General features: G+C 53.7%; 2 protein-coding genes across 2 annotated transcripts; one reads left to right on the plus strand and one right to left on the minus strand.

Moving 5' to 3' along the window:
- Positions 1–3,904: 3,904 nt before the first annotated feature.
- On the plus strand, positions 3,905–12,022 carry TEX261 (testis expressed 261). The gene is made up of 6 exons (XM_001492476.6): positions 3,905–4,085; positions 4,998–5,077; positions 6,248–6,401; positions 8,190–8,257; positions 8,993–9,095; positions 9,265–12,022. Exons 1-6 carry the CDS (start codon positions 4,016–4,018, stop codon positions 9,378–9,380), a joined length of 591 nt encoding a protein of 196 aa, XP_001492526.2. The 5' UTR covers positions 3,905–4,015; the 3' UTR covers positions 9,381–12,022.
- On the minus strand, positions 12,008–18,985 carry ANKRD53 (ankyrin repeat domain 53). The gene is made up of 5 exons (XM_005599907.4): positions 18,048–18,985; positions 17,523–17,722; positions 16,180–16,344; positions 15,619–15,739; positions 12,008–13,388 (listed from the first exon to the last, which is right to left on the minus strand). The coding sequence occupies exons 1-5, from the start codon at positions 18,576–18,578 to the stop codon at positions 12,669–12,671; spliced, it is 1,737 nt and encodes a 578-aa protein (XP_005599964.2). The 5' UTR covers positions 18,579–18,985; the 3' UTR covers positions 12,008–12,668.
- Between the last annotated feature and the right edge of the window lie 901 nt (positions 18,986–19,886).

The raw sequence follows: 19,886 nt of genomic DNA on the forward strand, positions 1-19,886 counted from the left end.
GAATAAGTGTATGTAGTTACTGAGATCTGTGGATATGTAAATCAACAAACTTGAATCTACAAACCCTTTTATTCTTAAGTCCTTTAAATCGAGTGTGGGGGCCCTCCTGCTCCCTCCCATCCCTCTTACAAGGGAGGCTGGGTTTGCCCCTCCTTGTAACCTCCTGCCTAAGCAGGGCTCCCAAAGAGCCGCCCCGGAGCCCTGCCCTGCCTTATTGGGTCAGCGGGGCAGATGGGAGCCAGCGCCTCCGGTTTGCTTCTCCCGGCCCTCAGGAAACCATGGCTTCCCCTTTCTGCTGTCGGAGGAAGTGCCAATCCTCAGGCTTGGTTCCTGGGGCCAGTTTTGGCTCTAAGACAGTGGGGAAGTGAAAGTGCGCAGCCCTGGAATCACAATACTGGCTTAGTCATAGGTGAATGCTCTTAGCCTCTTTGGGCCTTGAGTTTCCCGTATCTACAGTTCAGGGGAGGGGTGAGGGAGATTTTATATCTCCTCGCTCCCTGGGAGGACACTGTTTAGGAAAAACACTGAGATTTTTATCGTGCCTCTGCTCACTGAGGCTTCTGTGTCTCAAATACTACGTCCCCAGCAGAAAAGACCTGAGCATGAAGCTCCCCTCATGGGCTCATGGGGGCGACCAGGGCACGTGATCCAAGGGTCACCAACTTCCCTGGAAGGCACTACACGGTGGCTTTTCTCACAAAGGGGCTGGGGACCCGCAGGAAATTGGAGGCATCCCAGCAGATCCAGCATACTACAAACATTTTAATTTTAAACTTAATTTATAAATAGGTAACACATTTACAAATATTTATATAGGTCAATATTTTAAGGACATAAAAAGACATACAGTGGAAACACTGTCTCCTACTCTAGAACCCCACCCTTTCTCTTCCCGGGAAGTAAGCAATGTTACCATTTCTAACGGATCCTTCCAGAGATATTCTGTATAAAGAGATAGCTATGTAGATTCTTCGCCACCCCTACCCCCCGTCCTTTTGCTTTTTGCAAGAGGGAATCCTCCTACATGGGTACATAAAAACATCCTCAATTGTTTTTATGGCTCAGCTTTGTGATGTACCAAAATGTACTGGTCCAGTTTCCCATCAGTGAACATTTAGGCTGCTTTCAGTCTCTCCCACAGCTGCAGTGAAGAGCCTTGTAAATAAACACAGTCACTTGAGGTCCCACTGCTCCTTATACATATCTCTAAGGAATTCTTAACCACGGGTTTGAGGACCCTTAGAAGTCAGCAGATATAGAATTCAGAGAGACAAACTCAAGGACCCAGGACAGATGGAAGGGAAAAAATTTCCATCTTTATTTGCACTGACTTCTATCTGAAATGTAACATTTCCGTCCATTATGAACGCAGGCAACAAGCCCACCGTGGTTAGCAGTGTCTGTGACTTTCTCATCTTATGTGATTGGAGATATTTCGAAATTTTTACGCTCATCCCTACTTTGTCATTGTGGTTGTAAAGGAAAACTGTTTCTTTACTCACAACACTTCTGACACCAAATGTGTGGGGTTTTTTCCCCACATCAACCAACTTTCCAACTCTCTGGACACAAACTGGATATCCTATAATTTTATTCAATTCTAACACTACCTGGAGTTAGCCTCACACACAAGTTTGAGGGCTCAGTCCCATAAACTGCCTTCACTTCAGATGCCAGTCCCAGTCATGAGTCCCTGGGGTACCCACGCTTCTGTCCAACTTGGCTACAAAGTTGGGGGTTCCAAGACTCCCCCTGTAAGGTTTGATAATTTCGTAAAATGGCTCACAAAACTCAGAAATGCTTACTTATGTTTACCAATTTATCATAAAAGATACTATAAAGGACATATGGGAATAGCCATGTGAAGAGGCAAATTAGGGTGAGGTCGGGAAGGGTCCTGAGATGGGGAGCTTCTGTCTCTCGGCTTGGGGTTGAAGTGCACCACCCTCCCAGCATGTGGATGCATTGATCAACCTGGAAGCTCTTCGAACCCCATAGTTTAGGGATTTTTATGGAGGCTTCCTTATGTAGGCATGGTTGATTATTAACTCAATCTCCAGCCCCTCTCCCCTCCCTGGAGGATGTGGGGTAGGAATGAAAGTTCCAAGCTTCTAATTAGGGCTTGGTCCTTCTGGTGACCAGCCCCCATCCTGAAGCTATCCAGGTGCCCACCAAGGGTTGCCTCATTAGAACAAAAGATGCTCCAGGAAATTCCAAGGGATTTAGGACTGGCGCAGGAGGCACTCCTATCACCTCCATCACTCAGGAAATTACGAGAGTTTTAGGAGCTCTGTGTCAGGAACTAGGGGCAGAGACCAAATATATATATATTTTTTATTATGCCATTAGATCTGGTTATGTTATGCAATAAGAAAGAAGCACATATATTATATCACATATTTAGTTTTGTAAAAAATATTTTCATATCTATATTTTGATATAATTGCTTTGTAATCTCATCTTTTAATCATGGTAAATTATACATAACATAAAATTTACCATTTTAACCATTTTAAGTGTACAGTTTGGTGGCACTAAGTACATTCACAGTGTTGTGCAACCATCACTACCATCTGTCTCCAGAACTTTTTCATCTTCCCAAACCGAAACTCTGTACCCATTAAACAGTCACTCTCCATTACCCTCTGCCCCCCTGCCACAACCACCATTCTACTTCCTGTTTCTACGAATTTGACTATTCTAGATACCTCAGATAAGTTGAATCATGCAATATTTGTCCTTTTGTGTCTGGATTATTTCACTTAGCATACTGTCTTCAGGGTTCATCCATGTGGTAGCAGGTGTCCGAATTTCACAGCTTTTTAAGGCTGAATAATGTTTCATTATGTGTACGCCATATTTTGTTTATCCATTCATCTGTTGATGGACATTTGAGTTGTCTGCACCTTTTAACTATTGTGAATAGTGCTGCTATGATGTACAAATATCTGTTCGAGTCCCTGCTTTCAATACGTTACGGTATATCCTCAGGAGTGGAATTTCTGGACCACATGATAATTCTATGTTTAAATTTTTGAGGAATGTGTATTTATTTTACGCATGAAGAGTAATTCTGAAGTGAGAAGCACACGACTGCCGTCGTACATACTTTATTTTCGCATGCCTGTCTCGGCCACTAGATGGAAGACTTCTTGACAAGAGCTGCCCTGCTTCTTGCGCTCCTTCAGCCCACTCTCCCAGAGGTGGAGCAAATGCACTCAGCGCCTAGTAGGCGCCTTGCGTACCAGCACTGGGCGAGTTGCAGGCGATACAAAGATGCAGAATATACCCCCAGAGGAACTCAGCCCAGAGGGAGAATTAGGCTTGAGGATGACTGATCAAAGGCGTCCCAACTCCTGCCAGTGCCGCTCCCGAGAAGGATAACCTGAGTCAAGTACCCTTTCTTAGCCTCAACTTCCCCATCCATAAAGTGATCTCCATCATCGGGTCGATTTCCATCATGAACAGACCACCAACCCTTTTAGCACAGTGCCTGGCACACATCAGGCACTCAACAATTTTGTCTGTGTTACCAGAGGTAGCAAGGGAAAGCCCTGTACAGCTCTGTAGAGGCTTCTGGCGGGAGGGAAGTTGCGGGGGAGGGGTCAGGCGGCCCTCCCCTGCCCTGGACCCCCCTCCAGGCTGGGGCGGGAGCGCACAGGAGAGGCCGGAGGCTGCCTTCAGAGCCCCTGCACAGGCGCTGCGTCCCCGTCCCTCGGGACCGTGCCGCTTCCCCCAGGATGCGTCACCAACCGTCCCCTGCGTGCAGCCTCTGGAGCCTGGCGGTCGGCCGGCGAGCGCGCCGCCCGCGGCAGCAGCGGTTGGCCCTCCGCGCCGGCAGGCGGCGCTAGTCCGGACCCGGCCCGAGGCGGCGCTCGGGCCAGGCTCCTCTCGGCGGCGGCGCACGGCGGCCCGCGGGGCGGGGACGCGGCGGCGGTGCGGCGGCTCCGTGTCGCCGGAGCCCGAGCGCGCAGGCCCGTCCCGGCGGTCGCGGGGCGGGCGGGGCGCGGGCGCCATGTGGTTCATGTACGTGCTGAGCTGGCTGTCGCTCTTCATCCAAGTGGCCTTCATCACGCTGGCCGTCGGTGAGAGTGCGCGACCCCGGCCCACGCGGGCTCCCGCCCTGGCATCTGTGCTCGCCGGGGGTCTCATCACGAGGGCGCCGGAGCGACCCGGGAGACCCCTGCCCGGTGTTCCCGGCCTTCGAATCCCCTCTCCTGTCCCGCCCAGTCCTGCCCCTCTTGCTGACCCCAGCAGTCTAGCCTGACCGCGGGTCCTTCCAGGTGTCCCAAAGTCCACCCCAGCGGTGCCCGGTTGAGGCGGACTCAGGTGCTCCTTGCCCGCGGCCATCCTCGCGGGCCAACCTCGCCGACCTTTTACCCGACGCCTCCAGCCGCCCTTTCGCCTCCATCCCTTCGTACTTCCTGCTCTCTTTGACACGGTTCCCGCTTCTGGCTAGCTCCTACTCTTGATCTCAGCTGAGATCTCACCTTCTCCGGGAAGCCCTCCTTATGGGGTTTGATGGTCCAGCAGTGCCCTGTACTTTCCCTAAAGTCGCACTTGTCACACTGGGATCGTCTGACTCCCCTCCCTATTCCCCCGCCACCCCGCAAGCTGGGTCAGGGAAGGGACCTTGCCTGTCTTGTGGTACTTGTATTCTCAACCCTCAGCCCGGCACTGGCCCATACTAAGCGCCCTACAGATATTCATTGAATGAGTGAATGAAATTCCCCTTTATGGGCCGGAGGTTAACATGGTGCCCAGGCGTCAAATACAGGTTTCTGTTTACTTTTATGAAATCTCTCCTTAGTTGCCCTGACAAAATTCTACTTCTGCAGACTGGGGAGGGCCACACATGGGTTGTTTGGTTTGTTTCTTACCTTCTGGAGTCTGTGAAGGGTTGATGGGGACCCAACTGCAGAGAGAGGGATGACCAGGATGGTGGGAGTGACCCTGGCTAATGTTCTCCCTGCTTGTCCCTCTTGCCATCCCCGCAGCGGCCGGACTGTATTACCTGGCAGAACTGATAGAAGAATACACAGTGGCCACCAGCAGGATCATAAAATACATGATCTGGGTAAGTGGCAGCTTTCCCCAGGATTGCGCCTCACTCTTGCCCTGCCTCCAAAGGTGGAAATGAGGAGCCATCTCTCTCCGTGCTGTTTCCTGGAGGTACCACCCCACCGCTCTGCCATGGACCTTATCTTCTGGGTCTGCTCTCCTGGGGGCAGGTCTTTCCTGGCCGCTTTCCCCAAGTGGTATCACTTCACTGCAGATCCTGTTCTCGGTTCCTTAGGTGACAGCTGAGTGCACATTCTCTGTTGATAGGACCATGGCTTGGCCCTTGCTCGGCTGTCTTCCATTGTCTCTAGGCCCTGGTGCTGCTTACAGCATTTATAACTGAGAGGAACCTTTAGGACAGTTCTGAGCACTTGTTCATTGGCCTCTTTCTAATTGGATCATGTGACTTGTCTTAAGAGGGAGACAACTTCCCTGGCCCAGCCTTACCCTCCCCAGGTCTCATGGAAGGCTTCTCTTCCTGAAGACACAATCCTTGCCGCGGATGTCAAGGCCACAGGAGTGCCTGCTGGTGGATAGGTTTCTGCCCGCTGCAGGAAAGGCTGGGGGTGGGGGTAGGGGCACATTTGGACAGGAGGAGCCCAGTGCTTCTCAAGTCATGTGGTGTCAGCCACCTCTTCCATGCTGGGCATGGCCTGGGGTGGGGAGTCAGTGGCGGAAACAAGACCGTAGCTCTCAGCTCTGGGTTCAGAGGCCTGGCTCATGGGTGTTGGTACAGGAATTAGACCTTCATTCAATCAACTGCTGTTTGTTAAGCAGTGACAACTATAAGTCCTTCAGAACAGTATTTTTTCAGACTGCAGGTGTAATTCATTATTGGGCTGTGTAATTGATTCAGTAGGTCATGATTAGTGTTTTTTTAAAAAAATGGAATAGAAAAGACTAGAATTGAAATTTGAACTTTGATCATATATATGTATGTGTTGGGGTTACAGTGTAAACTGTTTTTTGTACTATGGGTTGCTGTCTAAAAGCTTTGAGACATGGCATTAAAAGATGCTGCCCTTTGGGAGCTAAGAGACTAGTTGAGGAGGTCAGACCTGTGACTGGGCAACGAGGAGAGATTGAAGCATGAACCTAGTGTTGCCCTGAGTGGGCTGGGGGTTAGTGAGTCCAGGAAGGCTGCCTGGAAGAGGCTCCCTGCACTGTGTGCCTTTGGCTGTTTCAGTTCTCCACGGCGGTGCTGATTGGCCTCTATGTGTTTGAGCGCTTCCCCTCCGGCATGATTGGCGTGGGCCTCTTCACCAACCTCGTTTACTTTGGCCTCCTGCAGACCTTCCCCTTCATCATGCTGACCTCGCCGAACTTCATCCTGTCGTGCGGTGAGCGGGCAGAGTTGGGGAGGCAGCTGGGGTGGCATAGAGACAAGAGGCAAACCACTTAGGTCCTCCAGGAGCCCAGGCTGACTGGGGAGATGGGGTTCTCACACATCGGGAGCCGAGAGCCCACCTTGGCTCTAGTGACTGGAATTGGGTGGGGTGGGGGCAGGCGGATGCTCAGACACAGAGGGCTTTCCCAGGGAGGTAAGTGTGCAGAGGGGTTTGGGAGGAGAGGAGGTGGGTTGGCTGAGTAGTTGTAGCCCCTAAGAAACCACTTGGCCAGGAAGAGCCCTTCCCTGGCAAGCGGGCAGCTCCCCATCCAGTCTCTGGCCCAATGTCATGATCAAGACAAGCATGGGCCCCGCTGCAGACAGCTGCTGCCTTGGGGTTGACGAACCTATCTGGAGGCCTCTGGCCCTCCTGCCATGGTCCTGCCACCACTCTGACCCTGGGGAGGCATTTCCCCTCCCTGGGCCTTGGCTTCTCCATCTGTTCAGAGATGATGTTTGGGAGGCTCAGCTGGCCCATAGTAGGTGCTTAGAGATATTTATAGATACTCGTGGAGAAGGTTCTGGAGAATATCTGGTTACCAGGATTGCCTTTTCTCCCATTAGTCATCACTGGTCATCTTAGCCTTTGGGTCAGGGTATCAGGTGGAATTGGGGTTTTTAAGAGCTACTTTTCTATTTCTGTGGCAGAACCTGGAAAGAGAATATTATCCACAAGGAGGGCGCACTGTTAAAGCTAGGACTCGGCTCTGCCCTGAGGGCCTTGGTGTGAGTGCACCAAAGGATTTCTTCAGCTGGGGTTGGCGTGGGGAGCCCTTCCTTGGAGACCAGGCCCCTTCTGCATCTTCCCAGCGGGGAGAGCCCCCCAAAGCAGTGGGCTCCCCTGACCTGCCCGAGAGGGTTCTTCTGAAAGATCACCCTATCTTCCAGTGTCCCCTAGCACTAGAGTGTGGGTAGGCATGGAAGAGCTGCGGTCCCTGCCTTAGAAGGAGAGGCGAGAAAGGGGAATGGACATGCCAGTTGGCTGTGAGGTATATGTGAGGGGTGTTCAGTTTGGGGGCAGCCTTCTTCTGGTGGCTGCCCTTCCCCTCACCATGGGAACAGGCAGGTGCCTGTCTCTGAGCAGCCTGTTCCCAGGATCTGCTTGCTCGCTCTCTCCCATAAATTCGGCTACACACTGAGGAGGCTGGTGTGGGTCCAGAACGTCCCAGTTCTGCCCAGTGTGCCTTACCCTGGGGCAGGACAAGGAAGGACTCCTCCCCCAGAATTCTGAGGCACCCTAAGACTGCACTCCAAAGTGTCTACAGGCTGTGCCCTTTCATTCCTGAGGGGGGTGAGCCTCCTTCCGCGAGGCAGCCACTCCCTCTGCCAGGTTTGGAGTAGAACCTCCCGGGCGTGTGGGGTCTGCACACCCCTCTCCCCGCCCCCACATCGTCCAGGAGGGAGCGCTCTTCAGTACGCATGGCCACTGAAAACCGGGTCACTTGTCACGGTGCTTTGGATTCTGTAACACTGAAGTCTCTCTCTAACATTCAAAGAGCTTTCTTCTAGTTTTACTCATAAGTGCCCTGTGCAGCAGGCAGGTGGGGCTCATTCTTTGAACAGACGAGAAGCTGAGTTCTGGAGAGTGGTTTGTGGGCCCAGAGCCATACTCTGAGTCAGGTGTAGAGTCGAGACTAAGACTCAGGGCTCCCAGCTCCCAGCTCCCAGGGGCCTTTTGAGGGTTGAAGTCGAACTTGATGTTCTTCCCTCCGAACTGACGTCCTCTTCGTTCCCTCGACAGGGCTAGTGGTGGTGAATCATTACCTAGCATTTCAGTTTTTTGCGGAGGAATATTATCCTTTCTCAGAGGTAAGAAGCACTCAGTACATCAAGCTCTTAACAGGGTGGGGAGCACAGGGGACTTGCATGATTTGCTCGGTGAACTCAGCTATGGTTTGAAACTGAGTGTTTTCAGGGATAACATGTTTCAAAAACACGCAGTATAGGCGATTTTAGAGAGCAGTGTGGACGAGGAGCAGGGATCCCTTTGGCTAAGGTGGAGAGGACACTGCTCCTCACAGTGAGTCCTTTGGGTTTCCCCGGGTCCCAGCCTAACACCCTGAGGTCAGGACATGGCCCCAGGGTGGTCTTGTCTGATGCAGACCTCGAGGGCTGGGGTAAGCTGCAGCCTTGAACCCCAGCTCTTCCCAGTGGCCTACCAGGGTTCTCTCCTCTCCACACCCTGCTGCTCCAGTTTGAAGCCCTGGGGAAGAACAGGTCACTTCTTTGGGGAGTATGGGTCGGTCATGGTTTTGCCCTCGATCTATCTCCTTCACTTCAGAGGAGTTTCTTGTCCTGGTGACCTAGATTTGGGGATTGTGGCCACACTCGGTCATCTTCAGCCACTGAGATGACCTTTCCCCACTGAGTTATCTCCATGTCTGAGGATGTCCTATCTCTGCTTCCTGGGCCCTGGCTCCCTTCAGAGGTCAGGTGTGCGGTCTTCTGTGCACCCTTGACCACCTCTCTGAGGTGCCCAGTGACCAGGCCCAGCCCACTCTTGGCACCTCCAGGGGCACCCTCTTCTCTGTCTGTCGTTGCCAGGTCCTGGCCTATTTCACTTTCTGTCTCTGGATAATCCCGTTTGCATTCTTTGTGTCACTGTCGGCTGGGGAGAACGTCCTGCCCTCCACCATGCAGCCAGGAGGTGAGAAGGGGTTTGTGAGGGGTCCTGGTGGGAGGATGCCAGCAAGGCCTGAGTTGGCTCAGGGAGCCAGAGCCCAGCCTTGTGGTGGAGACACTTGGGCTCCAGGTGGGGAGAGCTGTGTTCACATTCAGACACGCACACACTCATCTCCCTGCCTGTGTCTCTACAGATGACGTGGTCTCCAATTACTTCACCAAAGGCAAGCGGGGCAAACGCTTAGGGATCCTGGTTGTCTTCTCTTTCATCAAAGAGGCCATTCTACCCAGTCGTCAGAAGATATACTGACCCCCTGGGGGAGGGGATGCAGGGGCAAGATCAGGAGAGTCGGGCCCTGGGCCTCTGCACTAGGTCAGGGCTGGGAGCCTGGGAGGCACCTTCCCCCAGCCCTGGCCCTACTTCCCTCAACTCTCCCTGAAGCCCCCATCCCCACCTTCCTCAGGAGGCTCAGCTTGGCTCAGTTCTGATGCTGCTAGAGGCTGTGACCTCAGAGGGCACCAGGGAGGGTGGCAGAGCCTGCTTAGCAGGAGGCTGTGGTCCACCTGGTTGTGTGACAGCTGAGCTCCCTATGGCCCTCCTTGCCCACTTCCATGGTGGGTCTCGAGGTTCTGGCTCAGCCGGGATAGCCAGGGCAGGAGCCGTGAAGCTGGAGAGCAGACAGTGATAAGTTCTCTGGGCAGATGGCCATGGGGAGGGGCCGTGGCTTGGCACTTCCAAGAGAAATAGTTTTTGCTGTTGAACTGTGATTTCTGTCCAAGTGCTGATTCCCATTTGAATAAAGATTCTAGGTGGCACTGTTTGCCTTAATGCCCTGAAAGTTCATCTTCCTTTCTCCCTGCTCATCTCCTGCCCTGGACTGGCCTTTCTGCTCCAGTGGCTCCTTTTCTGGGTTTGGGTTCTGCCCTTCCGAAGGGACAGAGATGAACAGCTGAGTCTGGTCCGGGGGTGGGGCTGGGGGTGGAGGCCGCCTGTCTTATGCCTCTCCCTCTTCTTCCATCTCTTCTTTCCCCAAGGCTCTGTGACTGTCAAGCTTGGGGCAGAGAGGGGACAGTTTAGGACTGGGTTAGATTTTCAGAAGAACATCTACAGTATCCTATTTATAAGTTTTCCCCTGAGGAAAAAGCAGTGGTTTCTGGCTGAGTTCTATCTCAGGCTCAAGGAGAAACAAAACAAAATAAAAATGGCTTCCAGGCAGCCTGGGCTACAGCCTGTTTTGTAGGAAACAGGACTGGCAGGAGGAGCTGTTTGTCACTCGAAGAGCACACAGGGCTGGCCCTGTCTCCTGTGTGCTCTTGGCTCCTCGAGAGATGACTCAGTCTTCCAAGAAGCCTGGCCAGGTCGCAGCACAGACCAGCATGGTTGACCTTGCACCCCAACTCCAGTGCCTTGCAAGTACTCAACAGTGTAGACTGGAATGCAGTCCCCAGGAGAGCCATTACTGGCCATGTCCTACACCTCAAAGCGAGGCTGGCAGGTGCAGAGATGGACTGCACTCATGTGGTACCTTTAAGCCACTGGGAGGACCCCTATGCTTGAAAATCTTTGCTTCCTGCCTCAGGTCCCACCGTAGCCCTTCATTTCCTTGGCTTTAGCATTTCCCATCCTCTTAAAAATAGCAGCCTTCCCTTTCGCTGGGAGGAGCCACACATTTTCACCTTCTCTCGGTGGGAATGAGATTGCCAGGCCCTTTTATCCTATGCAGACAAGGGAGGACAGGGTAGAGGACACTGGGGCCAGCAGCTGGCCCTGCTCTACCTTGCTGTCCACATCTTTGATCCTTGCCCCAACAATGTGGCTTCGCCCCCTCCCTTCACTCCACTGCCATGCTCTCCCAGGGGTGGCCGGTGGCCTTGTGCTAAATCCAGCCGGCCCTTTTGCTCTCCTCCTGGATCTCTGCAGCACCGGACAGGGCTGATGCCCCCCAGCCTCTTGAATCGCAGGTCCCTGGCACTTCTGTAGCTGGTTCTCCTCCTACCTCTCTGGCTGCTCCTTTGAGTGTCCTCTGCCGGCTTCTCCACTCACCCCATGCACAGTGGGGTTTCTCAGGGTTCTGTCGTGGGCTCCCTGGAGGAGCTCATCCATGCTGATGGCTTCAAGGACTCTGCCGAGGAATTGAGAGTTGACCTCCAGCCCCAGCATCTCTCCTGGTCTTGTGAACCACAGTTCTGCTGCCTTTGGATGCACAGACAACTCTCCTGGTCCAGATGACACGTGTTGCTGTCCTCTGCAAACCTGCCTTTTTTGGGTACCTGACGTGGCCCCAAGATCACTCAGGAGCCAGATCAGAAACCTGCTTTCTATCCCTGCTTTCTCTTTTTGCCTGCAACATCCAATCTCTCAAAACTGTCAAGTTTACCTTCTTAACATCTCTTAATTTGAACCACTCCCACTGCCATCAACTTTCACGTGGATTATTGTGACAGCTTCCTGCTTCTCTAACCCACCGCCAGAGTTGTCTTTTTCTAAAATGCATAGTTGATCAAGGCACTCCCTGGCCTACAACCTTCCATGGCTCCCCACTGCCCTCAGAATAAAGTCCAGACCCCTTAGCATGGCTCGTGAGACTCTTGTGTCCTGGTTCCTGCTCGCCTCTCTGACCTCATCACTTGCCACCTTGCACTCTGGGTCCCAGCCTCCTCTATCCAGAGATGCCATTCTGATTCCCCTTTCTTCTGCTCTGAAGGTGCCTGGATACCTTCTCTGTCAATTCTCCACTTAGATTTCACTTCCTCCCAGGAGTTTTGAGTGTCCCCTCTCCCCCCAGCACGCCACACGGATCACCCTGGGCTTACTTGCCGGCTTACCCGTCTACCTCCCCACTAGACTGTAAGCTCCTTGAGGGCAGGGACTGTCCTTCAGTTTTTGTATCAGCTGTGCCTGGCTTGGTGCCTGGCACATAGAAAGCACTAAATAAATGTTTGTTTAATGAATGGTTTATAGTGATGTGTATGGGGGAGAGCAGGGGATCCGGGATAGCTTCCTGGAGGAGGTACAAGTGCTGTCATAGTCTCAAACTGAAGCCGTAGGAGGCCCCTCCCCCAGATATGCCGCCTCTGCCTCCCTGAACTGCAGAGCCCCAGTGGCAGCTAGGAATGAAGGGTGGCAGCCCCAAGTGGCAGGGAAGCCCTTGGCAGCGTGACACATTAGCTGTTTCCCCTCCCATTCTGGATCTGGAGATGAAGAGTGAGGCTTAGAGCCTGCAGCAGGAAAGACTTAATCTGAACAAGAGGCCGAATTTCCCAGTGGTCCCTCATCCTAGAAGCCTTGTCCTTGGTGGGCTGTTGGGTTGGGGTGGGGGCCAAAGGGGACACCAAGGTGTTACTCTTATGATGCTGGGGCCCAGGATAGAGACTGAGCCTTGGGCCATTGCCCTAACTTGGATCTCTTGGAAGATCCAAGAGATTTCTTTGTGGAGAGAAGGGAAACCTGGAGTCTGGGCTTTTGTTGGGGGGAGGGGGCTCCAATCCTTGAGCTTGAGAGTGGGCACTCCCCCCATTTCCTCCCCATCCACAACACAAATTGCCATGCCTCAGCCTTCATTGGGCTGCCTCAGGCCGAGAGGCTACCAAAATAAGTTTATGGGTGGGTTTTAGGGGAGGACAGAGTGAGGAGCCCTTGATGGGCTCGCACAGCTGCCAGGAAGGCTTCATCAAACGTCTCACGCAGGTTCATGGCCAGACTATCAGTCCAGAAGGTGTCGTCGCCCAAGTGCCGCTTCCTGGGCACGTCCCTCATGCTGACGGAGTAAAGGTCCTGGGGCACCTTCATCCTGTATGGCTGCACCGAAGGGTACAGCCCGCGGACTATCACCTCAAAAGGCAGCCGGGGCACAGGCGACACCAGCTTGCCGGTCACTGTGCATAGGCTCACACCACCGTGCCCGTTGGACCTCACCCTGAGGAAGCTGCTGAAGTCGTGCTCTGGCCAGGGGTCTGGATGCACTCCCAGGCGGATGCCCTGTGGGTAGCCGATCTGGATGGTGGGGGATCTGGCGGGGTTGTTGCTAAGGTTCCACAACTTGGGCCTCCTGACCATGGGCCGCATGTAGATGGGCTTGGGCATCACCAAGGGCGGCGGCTTGAGCTGCAGAGTCTGTTGCAGGCGCGCCTCCGGCGAGGGGTGGAAGCTTTTGGGAGGCCACAATCCCCTGTGCCTGGGCGTCTTGGAGACGGCAACGGCCTGGGGTGGGGCACAAGGCTCTTGCTCAGAGTTGCCCATCAGGGATTGGCCTCCGGGCAGCCGCTTGCCATGAAGCCACTTCTTGAAATCAGCCTCTCTCAGACTTTTGTGCTCTTTCTGCAATGTCAGAGGGCACAGGATAGTTGTGGAGGGCTGCGCCTGCTGTGCTTCTGTGGAAGGAGGCCCTGAGACTAGAGCCCTTGGAAACCTCAGGTCTGATTGGCCATATTCAGTCATGCCCCAGGGGAGCCCTGAGTCTGATGGGGGAAACTCCTGCCTTATGGCAGCCCATGTTCTGATGGATAGATAAGGACTGCTCGAAGGGAGCCTGGGCTGAAGGGGCAGACAGAACCTTTCCTGTAGGGGGCTTCTCCAGTCTTATGGAGATACAGCCTCCTTCCCAGGTGAGGCCTCCAACTTTGGGGCAGAGACACAGTTCCTGCCCTACAGAAACCTCGAGGCTTACGGGGGAAACAAGTCTCCACCCCACTAAAGGAGTCCCCAGTCTGATAGTGGAGGCATGTCCTGCCCTAAGAGAGTCTCTGGTTTGATGGGTGGTGGGGGAGCAAGTGAGAAGTGCAAACTGCATCCTGGACCCTGGAAGGAGAAACCAGAAAGGCCTGGAACTGAGTGGAGCAAATCCAGGCAGGCTTCCTGTAAATGGTCAGCCTTGAGCAGTCATGTAGGGAGGATACAGATGGCTAGCGCTCCAGGCTGGATGGTAATGACTTGGTCTGTCTCTCTGTTCTTGCCTCCCCTAGAGTTGAATCTTCAACCTTCAACTTCAAGTTGAGCCTCCCCTAGAGCTGAACGGCCCCATTCTAACCCCCTTGTCTCAGTGCCTCGCTTCGCAGGCTGTTGCTAAGCAGTCTCAAGTGGTTTAGAGATTGACCCAGCTCCAGATGTAGGCTCTGATTAGGCTAAGCCAATCATAATAATTCCGTCAGCCTTACCTTAGACCCAGGTCAGTCAGCACATTCAGCTGGCTTTCCTTTAGCTCTAGGGTTTGGAACAAGAACGACACATGTGATCCAACTGAGGCCAATGAGAGGTGAGGAGAGATCTGCAAGGGGCTTCTGGGAAAGTTTAGAGCCACAGGAACAGATGGGCTTTGCCTCCTCTGGACACGTGTGACTTTGAGGACTGGGTGACACCAGCAGCAGAGGAGGGTAGGGCTGAGAAAACTGGCAAGAAATGCAGCTGGAACAGAGTTGGAGTACTAGATTTTGCCAGCCCCAAAGCCCTCCCTACTTCTGGATCCACTTAGGATTCCTAGCATCTTCTTTCTGGGTTTTCTGGTTCTTGCATCCTATGTAATTATATCTGCTTAAAATCCTTTAGTTGCTCCCCTCCTCCTTCCCCAGCCAAGGTCTGTCATTGATCTGGGCCCCCACCAAATCTCTAGCTTGTCAATCTCCAACTCACATCTGACCCCCTGGCTGTACTGAAATTTGCACTTCTCAGCATACACCACTCTCCCATGTGCCTCATGCCTCTCTATGCCTGGTCAGCCCTTTCCTCCTTCATATGGCCCACTCCTGCCCATCTTTAAAGACTCATCTTAAGGGGCCGGCCCGGTGGCACAGCGGTTAAGTGCACACATTCTGCTTTGGTGGCCCGGGGTTTGCCGGTTGGGATCCCAGGTGCAGACATGGCACCACGTGGCAAGCCATGCTGTGGCAGGCGTCCCACATATAAGGTAGAGGAAGATGGGCATGGATGTTAGCTCATGGCCAGCCTTCCTCAGCAAAAAGAGGGAGATTGGTAGCAGTTAGCTCAGGGCTAATCTTCCTCAAAAAGAAAAATTAAAATTAAAATAAAAAAAAAATAAAGACTCATCTCAAGCATTATCCCTCTGGCACACCCTGAACCCCTTCCTCCTCTATGGGAATATACCCATTTCCCCTACTAGACTCTAAATTCCTTGAATGAAGGGACCACAGCTCATTTGTCTTTGGAGCCTCAGGGTCTAGCAGGTGCCCAGCAGAGTGAGAGCTCAGTGTCTGCTGGAAGGATGGATCCTGTTAACCAGTGTGTGTCCTGATATAGGCAGGGCCTGGGCTCATTAGAGATTCTCCTCATCCAGAAGGAGGCAGTGCACTAGGAGGGGCTCTCTAAATATTTGCTAATTTAAGCTGTATTTGCTTTCTAACACAAGACGAGACTTTTGACCTAAAAGAGTGGCTTATATGGGTGGGATTTCAGCCAGAGGAGGGGCAGAGGGAGGCTCTTTCTGGTTGGGACTGCTTCTGGCCACCCTTCTAACCACGTGGGTGTCACTGCCTCCTCTACTCATGTGCCTGGATAGCAGCTGGTGCCTGGCGCCCCTGCCCGCCCTACCCCTTACTTGATAGTCAGTCAGGTAGTCCTGCTCCATGAGGGCCAGCTGGTCCTTGAGCCTCTTCAGTTTCCCCATCTCACGAGCAAAGTTCTTCTTGTCCCATTTCCACATGGCATCCTTCAAGAAGCTGGTGCCAAGGTGGGGGCATGTCATCTCCCAGTGACCAAGCTTCAACCTGGGCTGGGAAGACTGGCTGCCACTGAGGGCCTGGATGGGGGTGGGGGTGGGGAGCTGCCAGAGTCACAGTTCCTGCTGTTCAGGGCCCCTCTGGCTAAGTACTTCTTTTGAGGTGAGAGGAAAGTGTCTGATGGTCTGATCACCACCCTCCTGCTGAGGAGCCACGGTCTCGGGGCAAGGAAGAAGGGCAATGCTGAATCCGAAGGGGCCGGGCCCTGTGGAAAGCCCTGGGAATAATATCCTGGGAAGGGGCCTCCTCAGCAGACTTCTCCCCCTAGCCGTCTGGCTTCCTAGACCCTTCTCTGAAAGGCTCAGCCCTGGGTGAGGGCCCTGGGGGAAGGGCTGGGAGGAGGGAAGGGATGGCAGGCTGTGGGTGGTTCTCACCCTCACCGGGCACAGATGCGGTGGTTCCATACTTTGCAATAGTCGATGGGCTTGCAGCCCATGGCATCCTGGGCATGGACATTGGCGCCATTTTGCACTAGGACCTCCACACAGTTCAGCAGGCCTTCACGGGCTGCCAGGTGCAGGGGCGTGGAGCCATTGCACGTCCGACTGTGGAGGGCCCCACCAGGTGGAAGAGGGCAGAAAGGAACGACAAAGGGCATCTGCCTGTCAGATATGTGCCCAAACCAGCTTCCAGCCCTGCTCTGCCACCAGCCCACTGAGTGATCCTGGCATGTCCCTTCTCCTCTCTGTACCTCAATTTCCTCAACTGTAGAAGGGGGGTTTGGACAAAATGAACAGAAGTCTGATTCTGGTGACATAAGACACTTAGGAACTGCTGGAAGGAGAGCTGGGTTGGCTGGAGGTCAGAGACCACTACCCTCACCCACTCTTAAGTCAACCAGCCCTCCTGCCCCTTCCCGGAGGCTGGCCATGGCCCACAGGGCCTGCAGGACCTGGGCCCTGCCTCCTCCTCAACCCCATCTTCCAACTTTGCCCCACTCTCTCCCAACACATGGCTTTTGCACATGCTGTTCCCTCTGCTGGAACACTTCTTCCTGGCTCTTTGCATGGCTAGCTCACTCTTTGCAGGTTCCAATTTAAACGTCACTCTGTAGGGGCGACTGCCTTTTCCAAAATAGATCCTCTCCTCTCCAGAGTACCTACTCACCACCCCATCACTCCGTTTGATTTCCTTCATAACCGCTTACTACCTTCTGTCATTTTGTTCATTTATTAGTTTGCTGATGCACTGTCTGCTCCTGCACTAGTATAGCAGCTTCACAATGGCAGGGACCATTTCTGTGTGTTCATGGCCATATTCCTCAACTCTGGCAGAGTGCTGAGCACATAGTGAATGCTCCATAAATATTTTGAATGAATGCAGCCTCCCATATGCCATCCATGTACTTTCTATGCATTTTTTGATTATCACAATAGTCTTATTTTTGAATAAGGTATTTTTGGCACTGGTATTTTTGAAACTCCCCGGGTGATTCCAATGTACTGACAGGTGTGGGAACCTGAGGCTTAGGGCTGAGTGACTTGCCTGAGGTTTCACTGTTTGCTAGCAGGTGGCAAAGCTGGGACATGGACTAGGTCTGTCCTCTCCCAAAGCCCGATCTCTTTACTACACCACGTGGGCTCCCTGACTGCTTTGTGGGGACCCAATCCCCGTCACCCCACAGCCCCTCCACCTGTCCTGCATGGACCTGGCTGCCTGGAAAGGGGAACGGTTCCTATCTGCCCAGCCTCCAGGCCACTCTCCTGAGGCAGGCTGGACTCACGTGTTGAGGGCCGCGCCTTGCTTAAGCAGGTAGTGAATGCAGGGGAGGGCCATGGTCTTGTTGTCCCTGTGCATGACGAGGTGCAGAGGGGTCTGGCCATTGTTGGTGGGCAGGTTTACTGGAAACTTGTACTCCTCTACCAAGACCTGCAGGCATGCCAGCTTGCAGCTCTGGGCTGCAAAGTGGATGGCAGTGAAACCCTGTGGGGGCCAGAGGAGGACAGGAGGAGGCTGAGCAAGATTGGGGCCCCAGGATGCACAACCTAACCCAGATAGCAATTTCTTGGAGTTACCCTTCCCCTCTTCCCTGTGCCTCAGGAGTCGCGCACACCCTTTTCCCACTCCAGTATGTGCTCACCCTTTCTGGTGCCCCTAAAATGGCCCTCCCACAATCAGAAGGTGCTTTAGGACCATCTACCCAGGAAAGGACATCTCTGGATGCTCCATAGTCAGATCTGCGCCAGGTAACCACTACGTGTGGGCTGGAGAAGACTTCAGTTCTTGCCCCGGCACCCCAAGGCCTTACCTTGTCATTGGCCAGGATTTCTCCACGGTCCCGATTCAGACAGAACCGCAACCATTCCAGGTTGCCCAGCGCGGCCGCGAACAGCTCGGAGTCTCTCCCAATCGCCCTCTGGTCCCGCTCATCGACGGGACTAGAGTCGCTGTGGGGTAGTGGGGAGGGAAGCGGGGAAGGATGCGGGGAACTGGACGAGGAAGAGGCTGGTCCCGGCTGGGCGGCCTGTGAAGGGGCGCCGTGTGGGCGAGGGCGGCACTCGCGCCCCGGGGCGTTCGTGGAGACCGAGGCAAGGCCGCCTGGTTGGCGGGGCGACGAGGAGGCGACCATCGTCGAGGGCCCCGGGCACCTCTCAGGAGGCGAGCCCGGCCCCAGCCGGGATCCCTGGGCTCCTCGGGCCGCTCCAGGCCCTGCGCTCCCGGGAGGCGCTGAGCGGGTTTCTCCCGCCCCGCAGCCGGGCCACCTAATCCCGGCCCACCTCGGCTGCCTTGATTCCGAGTCACTCCGGGAGACCTTCGAGACCTTCTCCGCCGGCTGCATGGGGACTCCGTGTTGTTGGCCGGGGCTGTGCTTCCCCGGCTGCCCTCCCCGCCCACCGAGAGGCACCCACGCGCCCGCAGGGGCCCGCCGGCCGAGGCTTGATCGCGCTTCCAGACCGCCGGGGGCGGGGCGCCCGCCTCACTCGAGGGGCAGAGCCGGCGCCTCCAGGGGCCCTGCCGCTGCCAACACCGCCACCCCAACCTCCTGGGCCCTCCTGTCCTGGAAACTCGGCATCAAACACACACACAACAAGCCGAAAGACACCTAGCTTTTGTTTCTGATTATAAAATTCATAAGCGCTGATAGTAAAAAAACAGAGAAAAGGACAACGAGGAGATTAAAAATCACAGTCCCATCACCCACAGAAATCAAGGTCTATTACGATGTACGTATCATATATACATTTTGGACCTCTTTTCATTTAGCGTCGTATTATGAGCCAGCTTCCATCCGCATTCCACAAGTTCTAAAGGTACATTGTGACGCACCCGCAGCCCCACATCTACCAGACGCGCTGTCATTCCACACGCGCCGCGGAAAACAATGGCTCATCGCTGGGTGTTCTCTTGGGATGGATTCTTGTGAGTAGAATTACGGGGGAAAGGGAATGAACATTTTTAAGCTCTAGATATGTTTCCAAACTGCCCTCCAGCGGGGTTTTATACCACTTACACTTCCATCTGCAGCGACGCGGAACAGCACATCAGCCGTGCGACTCGGGCGAGTTCCTTGACCTGTGTCAAGGAACATCTGCAAAATGGGGATTATAGTACTTCTGTCAACTTAGGTAAAGTGAGGCAAGCTCCAAAAAAGAATGCGTTTATTCCGGAACAGCAGAGAAATTGAAATTTAGGACAAGCAAACTATGGTGAACCACGTGCAAGTCCTAAGAGACAAAGGGAAGGTTTTCTTAGGTTTAGGTTTTAGGCGCAAAATGGGGAGGGTAGTTTTTTTTTTTAAGTATACTTTTTTCTTTTTCTTTCTTTCTTTTTTTCTTTCTTTCTCTCTCTCTTTCTCCCCCCCTCTCTCTCTTTCTTTCTCCCTCTCTCTCTCTTTCTCCCCCCCTCTTCTTTCTTTCTTCTTGGTGAGGAAGATTGGCCCTGAGCTAACATCTGTTGCCAATCTTCCTCTCACTCTCTCTCTTTTTCTCCCCAAAGCCCCAAGACATAGTTGTATATCCCAGTTGTAGGTCATTCTAGTTCTTCTACGTGGGATGCCACCACAATATGGCTTGATGAGCGGTGCCATGTCCGCGTCCAGGATCTGAGCCAGGGAACCCCGGGCCACCGAAGCAGAGCACGCCAACTT

Source organism: Equus caballus, chromosome 15 (assembly GCF_041296265.1).
Source record: "Equus caballus isolate H_3958 breed thoroughbred chromosome 15, TB-T2T, whole genome shotgun sequence".
Classification (NCBI taxonomy): Eukaryota; Metazoa; Chordata; class Mammalia; order Perissodactyla; family Equidae; genus Equus; species Equus caballus.

Bases quoted from the DNA above. Each gene is read 5' to 3' on its own strand.
- TEX261 (XM_001492476.6), top strand. From the start codon at position 4,016: ATGTGGTTCATGTACGTGCTGAGCTGGCTGTCGCTCTTCATCCAAGTG. The intron at 5,078-6,247 runs GTAAGTGGCAGC...TGGCTGTTTCAG, and splicing joins TCATAAAATACATGATCTGG to TTCTCCACGGCGGTGCTGAT. The intron at 9,096-9,264 runs GTGAGAAGGGGT...GTGTCTCTACAG, and splicing joins CTCCACCATGCAGCCAGGAG to ATGACGTGGTCTCCAATTAC.
- ANKRD53 (XM_005599907.4), bottom strand. From the start codon at position 18,578: ATGCAGCCGGCGGAGAAGGTCTCGAAGGTCTCCCGGAGTGACTCGGAA. The intron at 15,740-16,179 runs GTGAGGGTGAGA...CCTTGGCACCAG, and splicing joins AACCACCGCATCTGTGCCCG to CTTCTTGAAGGATGCCATGT. The intron at 13,389-15,618 runs GTAAGGGGTAGG...CTGACATTGCAG, and splicing joins ACTACCTGACTGACTATCAA to AAAGAGCACAAAAGTCTGAG.